The sequence below is a fragment of the Castor canadensis genome, chromosome 12 (genome assembly GCF_047511655.1).
Source record: "Castor canadensis chromosome 12, mCasCan1.hap1v2, whole genome shotgun sequence".
NCBI classification, from domain to species: Eukaryota; Metazoa; Chordata; class Mammalia; order Rodentia; family Castoridae; genus Castor; species Castor canadensis.
Window position 1 is genome coordinate 123041926 of NC_133397.1, and position 16986 is coordinate 123058911.

The 16986-nt window shown below is 42.7% G+C and overlaps 1 protein-coding gene across 7 annotated transcripts in view; it reads right to left on the reverse strand.

Moving 5' to 3' along the window:
- Nucleotides 1-16986, reverse strand: part of Cdc14a (cell division cycle 14A) — a 155416-nt gene that overhangs the window by 53811 nt on the left and 84619 nt on the right. For 6 of the 7 annotated variants that reach the window (XM_074050900.1, XM_074050898.1, XM_074050902.1 and 3 more), the window contains 3 exons: nucleotides 16528-16615; nucleotides 9872-10102; nucleotides 5860-5998 (listed from right to left, as the gene is read on the reverse strand). In XM_074050900.1, the coding sequence (XP_073907001.1) occupies nucleotides 5860-5998; nucleotides 9872-10102; nucleotides 16528-16615 (458 nt within the window). The remainder of the gene's footprint in view (nucleotides 1-5859; nucleotides 5999-9871; nucleotides 10103-16527; nucleotides 16616-16986) is intronic. The other variant, XM_074050901.1, reaches the window with a different exon arrangement.

Consider the following 16986-nt stretch of genomic DNA (forward strand, 5'->3'; position numbering starts at 1 on the left):
AACTGATAAGATGGTATTTTAGACTATGATTAGATAGATTATAGAAAGTTAGATGATAGATAGATAGATAGACAGACATAGGCAAATGGATACAAAACAAAAATGCAACATATCACAATTTTAGGACAAAGCTGAAATTTAGAGCACTAAATACACTCATTAGTAAAAAATTGAAATGTCTGAAATCAATGAATCTAAGCTCCCAGCTCAAGAACCTAGAAAAAGAGCAAAATAAACCAAAAGCAAGCAGAAGGAAATTAAAAAGATAAAAAGACAAATCAATAGAATTAAAAACAAAACACGTTGAAGAGAAAATCAGTGAAGCAAAGAGGTGGCTCATTGAAAAGATCAAAACAACTGACAAACTTCTAACAAGACTGACCAAAAAAGAGAAAGACATGAATCAGAAATACCAGGAATGAAGCCAAGCTTGCAAGCTGAGCATCGCCACTCCAAAACACTCCACAATCTGCAGCTTTCTCAGAGTCATGTTAGCACTTAAGGTTTCAGATAATGATTTTAAATTTTCAGATTAGGGATGATTAAATGCTAAAGTCTACAGGAATATTCCAAACTCTGAAATCTGAAACACTGGGGAATTCTACCAAGCATTAAAAAAATTTAATACCAGTTCTGGCAGGATGTGGTGTACACGCCTATAATCTCAGTATGCAGGGAGCTGAGGCAGGAGGACTGTGAGTGTGAGACCAGCCTGGGCTACACAGCAATTCCCAGGCCAGTCCTGGCAGCGTAGAAAGGACCCTGTCTCCCCTTACCACCACCCCCAAAAAAAAGAAAGGGAAGAAGGAAGAGGGGAGGAGGAGAAAAAGGAGAAGAGGAGGCTCTATGGCCACAGAAACCAGCACAGAAAAACCTTTGACAAAATTCAGCATTCATTCATAAAACTCTTAGAGAAATAGAAGTCGAGGGAGTTCCTCGGGCTGCTAAATGACACCTACAGAAAACCTCCGGTTAGCACCACACTTACTGAGGAAAGCCTGGATGATGTCCCAAAGGCAAGAGCAAGACAAGGATGTCTGCTCCAATCTGTTATTCATCACAATGCTGGAAAGTTTTAGCTTCTGCAACAAGGGATAAAACAGAGATAAAAACTATGTAGGTTGAAAAGGAAAGAAAATGATCCTATTTGTGGACTACATAATTATATACATAGAAATCCCCAAGAATCTACACACACACACACACACACACACACGCTTTCTAGGTTTTGGGGTATAAAATAAGTATATTAAAAAGCAGCTGTCTGTCTGTATACTAATAATGAACATAGAGACAGGGAATAAAACTGCAAATACCATTCAAAATTTCTCAGAAACAAATACTTAGGTGTGAGCCTAACAAAACAGGACTTATATCCTGAAATCTACACAACCCTAATGGAAGAAATCAAAAAGGATCTAAAAACACAGACACTGCACTTTATGGATCAGAAGACTAAACAATAGTGACGGCAAACTCTCCCCAAACTGATCCAGGTGTAACATATTCCTATCAAATCCCATCGGGATTATTTGCAGACTTAGATAAGAGGATTCCAAAATTTATATGGAAAGAAGACATCTAAATGGTACTTATCCTGGGGAAATGAAAACTTATGCTCACACTAAAACCTTTCATTGACAGTATCCTCACGGGTAATACCCCAAAACTGTGCATACCCTTCAGTAATGCTACGCGGCCACAAAAAGGAACAAGCTACTGATACCCACAAGTACCTGGATGAATCTCTAGAGAATTATCCTTTGTGAAAAATACCAAGCCTGAAGGTGATATGCTCTGTGAGCCCATCTACATAACACCCTTGAAATGACAAAGGGAGAGCAATTCGTAGTTGCCAGGAGTTAAGGACACAAATAGGAGGAGGTGAGTTTGCCATGGAAAGGCAGCATGGGGTCTTGGTGGTGATAGAGCTGTATCTTGTCTACACCAATGTCAATACCCTGGTTACCTTACACTATAATTTGGGAAGATGTTAACATTTGGGAAAAATCCATTCACTGAATTATTTCTGGCAACTACATGTTAATTGCTAATTATCCAAAAATAAAAATTTTAGTTTACAGGTGTGTGATTACATCATTCCTCTGCTCAAAACCCTCCACTGATGTTTCATCATCCCATGGAAAATAAAAAATGTCCTCACAAAGCCCTAGCAGATTGCGGGTCTGATGCCATTAACTCCTGGTCTCTTCCTTGACTCTCCCTTCAGACACGTGGGCTCACTGTGAAACCCTCTGGTCTCGTCCAAATCATCCACATGAGGTATGAATTAGGGTAGCCATTATGGAAGGCAGGGTGGACATTCCTCAACAACAAAACAACAACTAAAGAAAAAGATCCAGCTACCTCACCACTGGGTCTGTTGAAGTGACAGCTGCACTCCCGTGTTTAGTGCAGTATAATTTGCAATGACCAAGTGTCCACCAGTGGGTGAATGGACTCCAGCCATGCCACCTGAGCTCACTCGACCTTGATCTCAGAAGCCAAGCAGGGTCAGACCTGGTTAGCACTTGGATGGTAGAAAATGGGGCACTTACATAATGGAATACTTTTCAGTCTTTTAAAAAGAAAAGGAAGGGGTGTCGTTTGCAACATGGTTGAGTCTGGAGGATTTGCCTCTTTAGCAAAATAAGCCAAAAGCTTATTTTGATCTCCTCAAATGTAGAATCTAAAAACTCAAACTCATAGAAGCAGAGTAGAATTGTGGTTGCCAGAGGTGGGGTGCCAGAGATGTCGGTCAAAGTTTAGCAGTGATGACCAAGCCACCCCAGCACGTCAGTCCCTGTGATCTGACACCCCACTGGGGTCACCTGGATACCTCAGAGTATGCACTTCTCCCCGCTGCAAATGCTGCACCAAGAGACTTCTGCTCATCCCTTGGGTCTTCATATCCCCAGAAGATTCTGGATAATACTTGCTAACGCTGAACACACACACAGCCAACTGTTCCACTCACAGGTATACACCCAACAGAGGGTGCACCGAAGGGTATGAGCTAGTCAAAAGCTGGGCACAGCCTAAAAACCCTTCAAGAGAACTAAAATGTCATAATTCAAGCAATAGAATGCTATACAGCAATGAAAATGAACAAGCTATTTCTACCAACAACAATGAAGAAGAGAATGTGGAACAAAAGAAGCTAGACACAGTGTGGTTCCATCTACATAAGGTTCAAAAGCAGGCACAGCTCCTCTACAATGTGACAGCTACAAGTCAGAACAGTGGTTATTCTGACCTCTGGAAATGTTCTATTTCTTCCCTTTTCTTCTTCTTCTTTTTTTTTTTGGCAATACTAGGGTTTGAACTCAGGGCCTGGCATTTGCTAGGCAGGTGCTCCACCACTTGAGCCATGACCCTAGGCCTTTTTTCTCTGGTTATTTTGGAGATAGGGTCTCGCTTTTTGCCCAGACCAGCCTGAGCCACAGTCTTCCTAGTTTATGCTTCTTGCCATAGCTGGGATGACAGGCTCACGCCACCACACCCAGCTTTTGGTTGAAATGGGTCTTACTAACTTTTTGCCTGGGCTGGACTGATCTTAGCCTCCCACGTAGTAGGATTACAGGCATGAGCTACTGCATCTGGTTACAAAGAATGTTCTATTTCTTGATCCTGGGGAGGTTACACAGGTACCTACCTCTCGTGTCACCCTCTTCCAGGTTATTATGCTCCATCCACACTAGCCCTCTCTCTCAACTTTAAAACAGTAAGAACATGTCCTTTCTAGGACTTCCACGTGCCCCCTACATGGGACACAACTCAGATTTGAACAGGACTGGCTTCTTGTGGCCATCTAGGTCTCAGCACTCCTCAGAGACCTCCTTGACCTGGATCTCTCCTCACTGCTGTCTAAAAGCCTCTCCCCCGCCATTTCTATCACATCTTCACAGCACTGGCCATCAGAGACCATCCTGTACACAAAGCCACCTACCTAGGAAGAGAAGCACCCTGAGCACAAGGACCTCGGCTGCCAAGTTCACTGCTGAATCCCCAGAGCCAAGAATGCCGTGTGCACACAACTATCAACCTATGAATGAGTGTCACCAACGTTTTCCCCCATGGGGTACACTGAGCCATGGATGTGGAACGGGGAGAAAGCGAGAGATGATGCAAAAGAGGAGAGAATAAAAAAGTAAAAAGTCAAGCTCAATACCTAGCAGAACCAGCCAAGGACCCCTCCCCTGAAAGAAGTGAAAAGTCCGTGACAACGCAGTCACCTTTCCATGCAAGTTCTGTAAAAGACACTGCAAAGTATAAAAGGTACAGGAGCAATGACAAAAAGGGGCCTGCCCTCGGGAGGGCTCTAATCTAAACACTCGCTGACACTAACACTGGCGTTAATCCTGCACTCCGGTTTTCACAGGACTTGAAGCGCTGAAGCACGAGTCACAGCTAGGGAAGTCCCCAAAGTTTTACAGACTAAGCACCTCCACATGGAAAGAACCTTGCTTCTACCCCAAATGTGGGTGCTGGGATCCCTCACTTCTTTTGACATCATTTGCAGGTAAGGCAGAGAGAAGAGGCAGGGGCAGGCTTGAAGCAGGGGCCTGTGGTATGTGACACCTTGAAGAAGCAAGGTGACCCTGACCAGTGGTGACACTCATCTCCTCACCTGTGAGCTGCACCTCACAGAGTGCCTGGAGCAAGGCGAGTACTCAGAGAGGCCTCCTGAATGAATGTTCTCCTAAATGATAATTTCAGGGTGGGTTAAATGAGTTAAAAATGAAGCAGTGCTTGGGTTTGAACTCAGGGCCTTGCACTGAGTGCTCTCTATCACTTGAGCCATGCTTCTAGCTTTTTTCTGTGCTATTTCTTTTTTAGATAAGGTCTTGTGCTTTTTTTTCTGCCTGAGGCTGGCCTCAGACTGTGACCCTTCTACCTAAGCCTCCCATGTAGCTGGGATTACAGACTTGAGCCACTCTGCCCTGCCCAATGTTTATTTTCTTATCAATTGTTTCTCTAGGTCTATAAGTAAAGTAAGCAACTCCTCAGCAGGTTCAAATCTTCTTAATCATTTCAGATGCTAAGAGCACACTTAGAGCCTCTTTCTACAAAATTCATTACTACCAACCTCAACTGATTTCAACTTGCAAAGAGTAATAACAGAGCCATTCCCAATGAGAAGAAAAAAATTGAAGTTTTGAGATAAACTATCACTAATTGATAACATCTTATAGCCGCGCTAAGACCACCTGGTGGTAATTTCATCACCTCATTTCCTTGATAGGTGAATTGATGGTAAATGCTAATATTTTTAGGAGGAACAGATGGTTCAAAAAGGATGCATCCTTGCAGGTTATGCGGGGTGGGTTTGGAACAGAACGTGAACAAATGAGAGCAAAGGGCTTAGAAGGACCCTTCTAACTAGCGGCACAACGCTAGCAGAGGGAGGGCCAGGCTGAAAGCCAGTTCTCCTCTTTTGCTTCCCTGGGAAGGTCCCGGGTGTATTCAGAAGGTGCAGCCTAATAAGCAGCTCCGTCAGCCGTCAGCAGAGCAACAGTCTTGCCAAAATTAGTGACTGACCTTACTTATGTTTTCTTCTTTTCATTCTGCTTTTAGACATGCAAACAAAAGAAAAGAATGAAAAGTGCCAAGTGGAATGACATAAGAAAATTGCACTGTAGCCAGATCACACATAGAAAATGACAGAAAAAAGGTAGGCAGAGATGGCTCTGTGATTTTCTTCTCTCTCACCTGATTTAAGAGATATAAAAGGTACCAAGTTAGAATGCATTAGCCGTCGTGTCAATAACAGCCTATGAGAGGCACAGCCTTCTCTAACAACACAGCCGTTTTGTAACCACAGGCTGGACATGATGCGACAAGGGACATTATACTTACTCTTCCAGGAAGTGCTGCTGGGGGCCGATGATGGAGCCTGGCCGGCAAATTCTGATCCAAGCAATGATTTCAGCATGTGTGAACCTGTAGTGCTTCATGACGTAACAGGCTATCAACGTGCCTGTTCTTCCAAGACCAGCTGTAGGAGAGGGAAGCAGAAGAAAGGCCAAGTACAGCAAATAGACCCTAAAAATGGCTGAAGCTAACCCTGCCCACAAGCCACACCACTCCAGTTACCGATCCATCCACAGTTAATACACACACAATGCGATAATGAGAAAATCCATGTTTCTTTCACCAGGGGAAAGGGCAAAACGAAGCAGTCCTCTCCGTGGACACAAGAAAGTGATTGGGGAAAAAAGCAAGTGGGTCTGGAGCTGGAGTGGGAAAGTCAGAGACGGGGTCAGAGAGACGAGAAGGGAGGCCCAGGCAGGAAAACAATGGTGGCCCAGGGGGGCTGGCATGTGCAGTGAGGAGGAAGAAATGAATCAGAGCAACATTTCAACTGGGTCACAGGAAAGCTAAAAATGGCCAGTGCTTCTGACCTAAGAGACCAACACGACGTCCATTTCAGCCTTGAAAGTGTCTTAGGAGAGGAACGAGGACAAGACAACAAATGCCCTCACTCTGGTTTAAGAGACTTCTCTTGTGGCTTTTCTCGTTCCTCATCAAATTTATTTGATGAGGGTCAAATAAATTCCCTCATCACCCCAGGACCTTGAAACCCACAGTAGTTCACAAACCTGACGTCCAGTGGTATAATACACTCCATTATGTAAGGTCAGCTCAGTAAGAAAAAATCAACCTCTGACATGTCAGTTTTAAAACCCACTCTCATTTCAGAAGAAAGGGGAATGTCTTTCAATCAGCATTCCATAACATTTTTGCACATATGGTTCCCTTGGAGCCTCTTTATTTTTTTTCCTAATTGTCCCCAGGAAATTTTACTGTCACGGAGAGACTGCATATCTCTTTATACACTGTGTCTAAACCTGTGCTTCAGATAGAAATCTGCTGGATGAGATGGAGGGGGGGGTCCTCCTTGCATCTGAAGTATCTTTTGCCTCAGATCAACAAAAGAATGATGTTTAATTATGGTCTCCCGGGGACTTTTCCTTTAATATGAAGAAGAGTGCTTTGCCTTTCTGTCTTACCTGGAGCCTATAATTGTCATTCCCCAGGTACCTGACAAGGCTTCAGGTAACCCTGTAGAGAACACACAGCTGAGCGGCCTGGGGAAGGAGGCAGCCAGAGGGACGGGACTGTGGAGAGCAGTGACCTTTCCCAGAAGGCTCACACCTGCCTTCTGTGCAAGGTGCTGCCTGGGGCCCTCAGTCAGGCTCCTCGTCCCACTCAATCAGAGAGGTGGTCCAGAGAATTTTCACATTTCTCTGAAACTCAAGTTGCTTTGCCTCTTTTAAAAAAGAGTCTATAATTTTGATCTATAAAAAGAACCTACTTAGCACTGAATAGATAGCTCTTACCACAAGTGAACAGAATAGGAACACTTCACTAAGTTTCTATAAAAACTTGAACAAAAATTTTAAAGCATCTGTAATTAAAGGGCTCCCTGGCACAGCAATAAGAAATTGAAAGTGTTCAATTTATACCAAGTCAAACTCCAATTGTTTTACTGCTCTGGTCATTTTCTGAGATCCATATGGAATATCAATAACCACATATCCCAATGTTGCTGTGTTTTAGTTACTTGGGCTAGAAATTTCCAAGCGTTCATAGCCAGCCATTCCTTTTATCAACCACAGAACGGACCACCTATTCCCACACCGACTTGTAAGGTCTCACACAGTCCCAGTAAACCAGTTTCTAGTGTGCGTCTGTATGTAATACTTTGTATGTTGAGGAGTGACATTTTCATAGCTACCAAAGTTCATTTGACCCAGGGTAAGATTCTCCTTCTTTTAGTTCAGCTAAAATACTGAGTGCTGCTTGAATTCCCAGAAAATTAAGCTGACTTAATTAGGGCAGATGTTAAAATAATTAACAGGCCTAAAGTAGATAAGTATGCTATTAAAAGCAATACAGCTGTAATTAACCCAAAAGTGTAATCCTTGTAAAAGAAGCCTGCATGTGTGTATAAGTGGAAGCAAATGAAATGACACTCGCAAAAAGATGTCACCACACAGAAAAGTGGCCTTCCTATATAAGTACTTAATACTAAAGTTTCTGGTGTGAAAATGTAAAAACCTCTGCAAATAGGTTGCAAAAATCTCTGAAATAGAAATATATTTCTTAAAAGGTAAGCATTCACAGGTCAAGGTTATACAGAAAACACCTGTAACAAGAATGTTTAACACCAGAGCAGGATTTTCCCAAAGTTTCTTAGGCTTGGAATACTATCAAGAAAGATTACTCAGTTTTTTGTTTTGTTTTTGGCAGCACTGAGGTTTGAACCCAGAGCCTCACACTTCCTAGGCAGGTGCTCTACCACTTGAGCTGCTCCGCCAGCCCCAGGAAAGACACTGGGTTTTAATGAAAGTTTTGCATTTCTTCTCCCTTGAATATGTCAACCCAAGATATGGATTATTAATCCACGGGTAAATCACATGACCTGATAGTTACAGAATTGGCTAGTTAATCATCCCAAGAAAAAATACTGATTTTTTTCATGACAGAAACATAAACTTTGAAAGCGAAGATGTGACCATCTCCTGTCAAGCTCTGTTTCTGCTCTATTCCTGTTAGAGTTCTACTGACGTTTGAAATTGCAGGTGTTCTTTGGGCCTGGGAAACCTTGAACAAATTGGGGTGAGGGAAAAGCTTAGAGTGCAAATGAAACACACCCAGGACAAACCGACTACCCACCACCACACTGTGACCTGAAAGTGACAGCAAGGAACACTTTTGCACCCAACCACCACCCACAGGCTGCCAGGGAGGGGATGTCCTGCAAGCCAGGATCCAGCCTGTGAGGAATGGGAGGGCAGGGGACCAGCTGCACCCAAAGTGACGGATGGGACATCAAGGGCCCTGGCCAAGTCGAGGCGTGTGCTGTTCCCTTCCATCCTCCCCTGTCTCTGGGGAAAACACAGCTTCCCTTGCTCACATGCTCAGCAAAGTGCTTCCACCTACTCAAATCTTAAACATAGAAACGAGGGCCTACAAAATGTGTTTTAATTTCTGTCAAAACCAAAGCCACACTCGTCTGAATAAAGCAGAACAGCAGCACAGGAGGAGAACAGCACCATTCCCGACACCTACTGGCCAATCAGCAAAAAACGCCATAAAAACCCTCGGCAGACACAAAACAGCGAGAGCAGCAGCCCCCAGTGGCACCGTGAGGAGCTGCACGTGAGTGGCCACCGAGACTCCTCATCACTGAAAAGACCCAGTAAAATCTCTTCTCCCGCCACACCTGGAAATGTGGAGTGGAATCTGAGCTCTGGACCACCAGGCTGAGAGCAAAGGCCATTCATATTTTCTGAGCAACTGACACAGGATTTCCAGTTAAAATACAGACTGGATATCCCACACAGTATTTGGGACATATTTACACTACAAAAAAAAAAGTATTCACTGTTTACATCACACTTAAATTTAACTGTGTTTTTATTTGCTCAATCTGACAGCCCTACACTCCCTACACTCTGAACCTCACCTTCTCTCAGATGTCACACTGGAGGATGAGGATAGGGAAGAGATAAGCAATTCTGAAAGAAAAGAATGGGACACTCGTGACACTTGCCACTGCACACGCTCCCTACTTAAAGGAGACTCGTCCAGCCTAAGGACACAGCTTTTCTTATGTCCCCAGACTGTGATGCATGGCCTGAGCTTTGAACAGCTGAGGTCAGAAAAACTGCCCTATCCAGAAAGCCACAGCGCCACCAGTTGTCCACACCCAAGCAATCCTGTCACAGAAAGGGGTCATTAAAATGGCTCACGTTCCAGTTTTGTGACATTCGGAAACCTCATCATTTCCTTAGACGAGCTGGTTTTGCTTTGCGTTATCTGCTGGGTTTGAACTATGTGGCTCCCGAGACCTGGTGCTCACCTTTGCAGTGGACGGCAATCGCCCCTTCTGTGTTCTCACAGATGTTCAGGAACCTTCTCACGATGTTATCACTGGGAGTGCTGCCGTCTAGGAAGAAGAGGTCATGGTGCTCGAAGCCCGCGTCGGTGAAGCGCTTCGCCTCGTAAATCTTTTTGTTCAGTCTCACGATTGCAGTCACATTATGCTTTTTGAAGTAAGGGAAGTAGGCTTCAGGGGCATGAAGAGGGTAACCTGAAGAGAAAAAGGAACAGTAAGCAAGAGCACGCATCCCATCTGACATAACCCAAAAACATACACCCTCAGCAAAAAGTGTGCCAACCTCAACAGAGTATAGGAGGAAAGTATGTTTTATGGACTGTAAAAAGTCACAGCAAGCCCATAAAAGCAGCAGTCTGTGCAAATACACACACAAAAATATCATAAGCAACTACTAAAGTTCAAAATCTTAAATCGGGTGTGGTGGTGCACACCTATAATCCCGGCTACACAGGAGGCAGGATTGCCAGTCCAGGGAAAGGTAGCAATCCTACATGGAAAAACAAAATAAAAACAAAAGGGATACAGCATTTGCATAGCATTTGCAAGGGCCTAGGTTCAATCCCCAGCATGGCAAAACTAAACTAAAACTTCAAAATCTCAACCTCTAGGATTCAAATCCTGAGGACAAACTCCCCCAGCCCCCAAAGGCATTACTGCAGCACTCAACGAAGTTGAAGTTTGGTAGACTTCAAACCAAAGGTTCCTCTAGACAGGAGGGAAAAAGTCCATGAGATCTGTTCTACAAACGTGCTGACTGCAGTTAACAACAATGAACTGAACACTTCGAAGTCACTGAAAGCACACCGTAAGTGTCCTCATCACAAAAACAATAATGATAAGTGGGAGGTGATTTCAAACTTGACTTAGCCACTCTACAATATATATGTCATTTAAAGCATCCCACTGTAGACCATAAATATGTGTATGTGTGTGTGTGTGATTTTTGTCAGTTTAAAATACAAATAAAATTTTTTAAAAGAAGCTAAGAGGCTCTTTTTGGGGTGGGCTCCAGAAATCTAGTGTGTCCACACCATTCAAGTATGCTGTATGTTACAGAGACAGCTGGGTTGCAGCTCTAACCTTGGCTAGTCAGCCAAAGTTCCCAGCAGAGACTTTGGCCACTGCAAGCTTTTCTAGAGCCCCAAGGGTTGAGGGTGTCTATGCTGAGATTTTTAAAAACTATTTTAACATTTTTTAATTAGGAGATATTCATTGCACAGAGGGGATTCATAGTGAGAATTCCAAGTAGGCTTATATTGTCCATTGGCTAGATCACCCCTACTATCTTTCTCCCTCACCCCTCTTCATTTGGCCCTCCTAAAACCAGCCTTCTGCTCTCACCTCCGAGGCCGGAGCCCAGCCTCATGGCCTCTACTGCTCAACCAAATCCAAACAGCAGCGGTGTGGCCTTCCCTTCAGAGGTCAGAGCACCAGAGGTCAGAGCTCCTCCTCAGCACTGCTCTGTCCTCCTAACTTTAATTTTGCTCCTTTTCGCCCCACTCCAGCCATCAGCTGTTTCCTCCGTAATATTCTGTTGTCTTTTTTACTTTTCAGTCTCTTTTTTTTAATGTAGCAAACTCCTTGTATTCGATTCCCTCTGTTTGGAACACCTAGTGTGGTTCCTACTTTCCTGCCTGGATCCCGCAGACACACTTGGGTAATGCTCAAGCCTAGTTACAAACAAGAGATCTCACTGGTCCGCTTGGCCACGGTCACACAGAAGATGGAAGCAGAATTGGAAGTCAGATCTCACTAATCCTGGCCCAGATACATGGTGTTTAAAGGCATGCTACTTTTGAGCAAATAGATAATGCAAAGCCCATTTAAGGTCTTCTGTGTGTTCACGCAGACATGGAGAGAAGCACGGGGTCTTCTACTCGCAATGATCAAGTCTGTTTTCCTAGTTGGTTTATTCGCTCCAATCACTCTCCAACAACAGACTTACAGCCTAAGGGGGAAAGGACCGCGGCTGCCATGAGGACATAAGAGCTTGTCTTCCGTGTGAGGAGTGGGAAGGACAGGACTACAAGCATGTGGGGAACCTTCCCTGGCTGTGGCAGGCTATGTGAGCCTCCGTCTTTGGATTCCTGGCATCCCTGGCTCCTCCATCATGGTGTCTGCTTGGTTTGATGTCTGTCTATCCCCTCTCTCCACCACCAAGGCTGTAAGACCCTCTGTTTTCACACATGAGTTTCCATCAGAAGTAAATGGAGGGTTTAGCTACTATACCTCTGAGACTAACAGAAAGGCTCTTTTGAGAAAACACTGGATAGACTTTAAAAATGTGGTCACAGAACACTGAGATATGCTAATGACAACATCACACCTGGTGCCGATCCATCCCTGACTGTGTCCCGGGCACTACACTAAGGGTCTCACGTGGATAACATTTAAATTCCACAATGACTCACTTCGAAGGCCTGGAAAGCTAACTGCCCCCCAACACACAGGGAGTAAGTAGAACCGGGATGTGAACCCGGAAAGTCAGATTCCAACAGCTGTGCCAGAGCTGACCTCAGTAAGAGTCAACTTGGTTCTACTTGTTGTGAATATCAGGAACTATAATTCCTAGAGGTGACGAGCAGGATTTGTCTTTAATCCATAAAATTGTTTCAAATAAATTATAACAAAAAAGAATCAAAATATCCTGTGACCTCTGAACAGCAATTGGTTAGTGTTATCAATGTACTTTGGTGCTTTTCATGGGGACCTGGTTTTAGCAATGTGTGGATCTCTTCAGCCCACCCAAGAGCCGATGGATCCATTCACTCCTCCAACCCTTACTCCATCCGGCCACTAGATGGCATGAGCCAGGCACGGGCACAACCCTGAAGAAACAATTTCAGAACTAAGAGAAATTTCCAAATTCATCTCTTCCCAGCCCCACGCCTCATTTGAAAAGCAAAACAACGAGTCTGCCCAGTCATTATTGACAGCAAAAACTGCAAAAAGGGCAGGCAAATACAGGAAAACATAAAAGTTGTCGGTTATGACAACTGATGATAAAAATGTAACCATACTGGCTGCCATCTAAGAAGTGCTTTCTATGCGCTCAGCACTGCCAAATCGCCAGTCCTCACTGGATGCCTGTGATGGGCCTTGTATTTCCCTCACAATGCTCAGAGAAGTTGTAGAGCTCAGTGGAGGTCACACAGCCAGTGGGGGCCCGAGGAGCCGGGCTTCTCTCACTGAACGAGCAGGCAGATGTTGGGGTTGTGTCTCACAATACTCCCCCTTGTTGTGTGTGTGTGTACGGAGGTGAGAATAACATTGTCACTTAAAAGATTTTTTTTTTTAATCTGAAATCCAAAATGTCTGTTTCATTCTATGGTTTTCATTCATTACCAATTTAAAATTATTAAACAACAATAAGAAAAATTAAGGCTCCTCTCTTCCCACTATTAAGCAATGAGAATCAGATGGCTGAAAGTGCCTCTTGGTTTCTGTCGACACAAACACATCTTTAAAAAATTAAAATGCAGTCTGCCCTGATCCCAAGAACTTAGGGCCTCCTTTTGCTACATCCTACCAACAGCTATTGGATTAATTCTTTTTTGTTTGTTTGTTTGTTTGGACTGGAGTTTGAACTCAGGGCTTAATGCTTGCAAAGCAGGCTTGAGTAACATATCCAGTCCATTTTGCTCTGGTTATTTTGGAGATGGGGTCTTACAAGCCTCAAACCACAATTCTCCCAATCTCAGCCTCCAAAAAACATAGCCAGGACTACAGGTGAGAGCCACTGATGCCCAGATTGATTAATTGCTTTTAAATCTCAGCTTTCCTAGTAACAAATCCCTAAAATAACCTTCGGCCTTCTCAGGAAAGACAGGCTTTCTCAACATTTAAAATAAACAAACTAAAAAAGGAATGGACCAAAGAGCTCACTATAATTGGATCAAATTTATTAATTCCAATACAAAGTTATTTGAAGTTCAAAAAGTACCTACAAAAACTATGATGACGCTTCTAGTGAGCTCCAGACCTTAGAATGGGGATTCCAGAGTAATATCAACATTTTAGCGATGGCAGCCTTAAATGAAGTTGTTCTGCACATCAGAAAAGCTAATGAATACTGTAGAAGTGGCACTTTCAGACATTGTTCTCGATAGGAGAGGACCCAGGAGAGGCACTGGGGAGAAAGTGTGCAGAGATTACTTATTTCTTGCTTCTATACATTTTCAAGAGTTTTATTCTTTATTTGTATGTTTCTCTCTAGTGAGCACGTATCTTCTCTGGATTAAATTAAAAAGAGCACAAAATTCAGAATGAAAAAGACCTATTTGACCCAGACGCTGGTCGTACAGGCTGTATGACCCTGGGCAATGGGAAATTCCCCCATCTCCTTCTTCTCTTCCATAAAATAACCACCGCCTGCTTCGCGGGGGGATTATTAAATCAGTGATGTCACTACAGCAGGTCAGCACCACGCCTGGCAGTTCAGCAAGTGGTGGCATAATCCCCACCCCTGATTGCAATGTGGGATTATTATACTCAACCCCCAACACCAGACACCCACAAAATATGCTTTTACCTAACGATTCTGACAATTTAGAGAGGAAACCTCAACTGCAGAACGATGTAGGACTGTTTGTCAAGCAGAGCAATTTTTAAAAAAGTGAAAAACTATAAACAATTTATATTTTGTTCAAAAGTAAATTAGCAAAATTATGCCACGGTCATGAAAACAACAACATGCATGGCATTTTACAATATGTTACGTGAAAAGAGCAGCTAAGAGTAATTATGTTACAATCCCATTTTTGTAAAAACAAAATTTATAAGTGTATGTGTATGCACAGACATACACAGTGTCAATACACATGAACAGAGTTAGGATGTACACAATTTAAAACATAAACAGAGAAGCAGATGGAAAAAATAAAACCACCAGTAATCTACCTCCAGCTCACAAAACTAGTGAACACGGGTAGAATCAGAGGTTACTTTTATGCTCTTTATTGGTTCAACTGTGTTTTCTTCTTTTTTTAAATAAGCATTTATTGGCTCTATAAAAATATTTTAAGTGAGTTCTATACTTCTCATCTCTTTGAGAAAACTCGGGAAAATGCATGAATACCAAATGGCAAAATTCTTTCAACTTTGCCCAACAAGGAAGCCAGTAGTGGAACACACATCTACCAAGCTCTCCATGTCAGGTAATTGTGCACAGAAGGTAGGCTTCATCAACCCTGACTAGAAAGAACTGTCAGAAAGCCCTCCCCATGCTATTCCCAACAGCCTGACACAACAGAGGCTAAGAAATCACTGTCCAGAGCAAAAAGAGATCATTAGCAAACTCATGACTGAGAAATTCTAATTCTGACTTCTGTTTGTCACCTTCACACTCTAGACCTAGAATGCTTGTCTTCGGGGGGAAAAAGAACAAAAACATAATTCAGGCAGGATTCCTCACAAGGTAGGTCAAAAATATGAAAACCTAAGCATATTTTATGGAAATTCAAACAAATGATAAAATCTAAATGTGTGGATAACAATATGCAATGCAACTAGATTACAGAAATGATGATAATGACAAGGATGAGAAGGAAGATAAAGGAAGAAGGAAGAGGAGGAAAGGAAGATGAGGAGAAGGAAGAAAAGGAAGGAGGAGGAAGAAGAAGAAAAGAAGAAGAAGAAGAAGAAAAATAGATCTAGACAAATCTAAGGGTTTCAAATTAAATTCCCTCCGAAAACTGGTGTTCTACCTCTTATGACCAGATAGAGAGCAAAATAGGAGCTGTTATGTTCATAGATAATTTTTAATTTTATGTGCTTCCCCCATAAATCAATCTTAAGCCATTGATCTCTATCATTGCTTATTGCCAAGGCAATGTTAACAGATGAAAAAATGAGGAAGTAGAAAAGAAGTATTGATGGGAAAACTCACGATAGTCACTCAAGACACACAAAATGCTTTGTGCCTTGCTTTTTAGTTTCATGGCTATATGTACATGCTGCAAATATATACAGCTCAATTACTGTCGGCCCAAAAACTGTTACTCACTGTCACAATGGAACTAAATACATCCGTGTTGTGCAACGTCTGGAAGTTCGGGTCTGAGTTGAAGAACCAGGAACACCTACTACTGTGGGACTTGGGAAAACTCCCTACCTCTAAGCCTCAGTTCCCTCCTCTGTAAAATGGAAATGATAGTGTTACATCTCACAGTTATGTGACCGTTACCTGAGATAATTCTGTGGCGAGCACCTAGAGTAGAATTAGCACATAGAAGCATAGGGAAAATGAGACTTACTGTCACCTTCATCCTCATCATTATTCAACACGGTGTTCCCCAGGAAACACCACGATGCATACAACTCTACACCCAGACAGATCTCAGAGCCACTCGAGAACTTAGCGAGCTGCTCCTGGGTCTGACCACTTTTGTTTCTCTAATTCTTTAATAACTTGTCCTTGTTGGTTGCAAAACAGCGATTACAGCTCCACCTCCTGGAAGTTTAGCGTTTAACACTCTAGTTACTGCTACTCAATTTTTTAAATTACGAATAAATAGTCTTTGGAAAATCGCCAAAGGAAAGGATTGTTTGAAGAAACTCAGCAATTAAGGAAAATAAACTAAACTAAAATTTTAGATGGTAAAGGAAGAAAAACCTACCATTTTCAATTTTGCTTTTAGGGTGTGGTCCACTAAACGCTAAGAATTTTCCTGGAACAATCCAGTTGAAGTCACCATTTTCAACTCGCTGGCAGAATTTTGTGAAAAAAGAAAAGAAAAGTATTTTATAATTCTTATACAACAGGAAACCCTTATAAATAAAACTGCTTTTCACACTGTTAGTACTACAGTATTTTGGACATACGAGAAGACAAATGACAGCTTAAAAAAGACATGTGATTTGATTTTTAAAATACTGTTTATTAATTCAATTCACTTGAGAAAATTTTCCAGCTAGACTATGCAAAGTTTAGACCGTAAGAACACATAGTTTATTTAAGGTGGAGGTACTCTGCTTAAGATGAGTTTGTCTCCTGGCCGCACTGCTATGAAATGAGTGAAAATAAACACTGCTGTTCCCAGCAATGAATATGCACGCTCTTTCCATGAACACGGTAA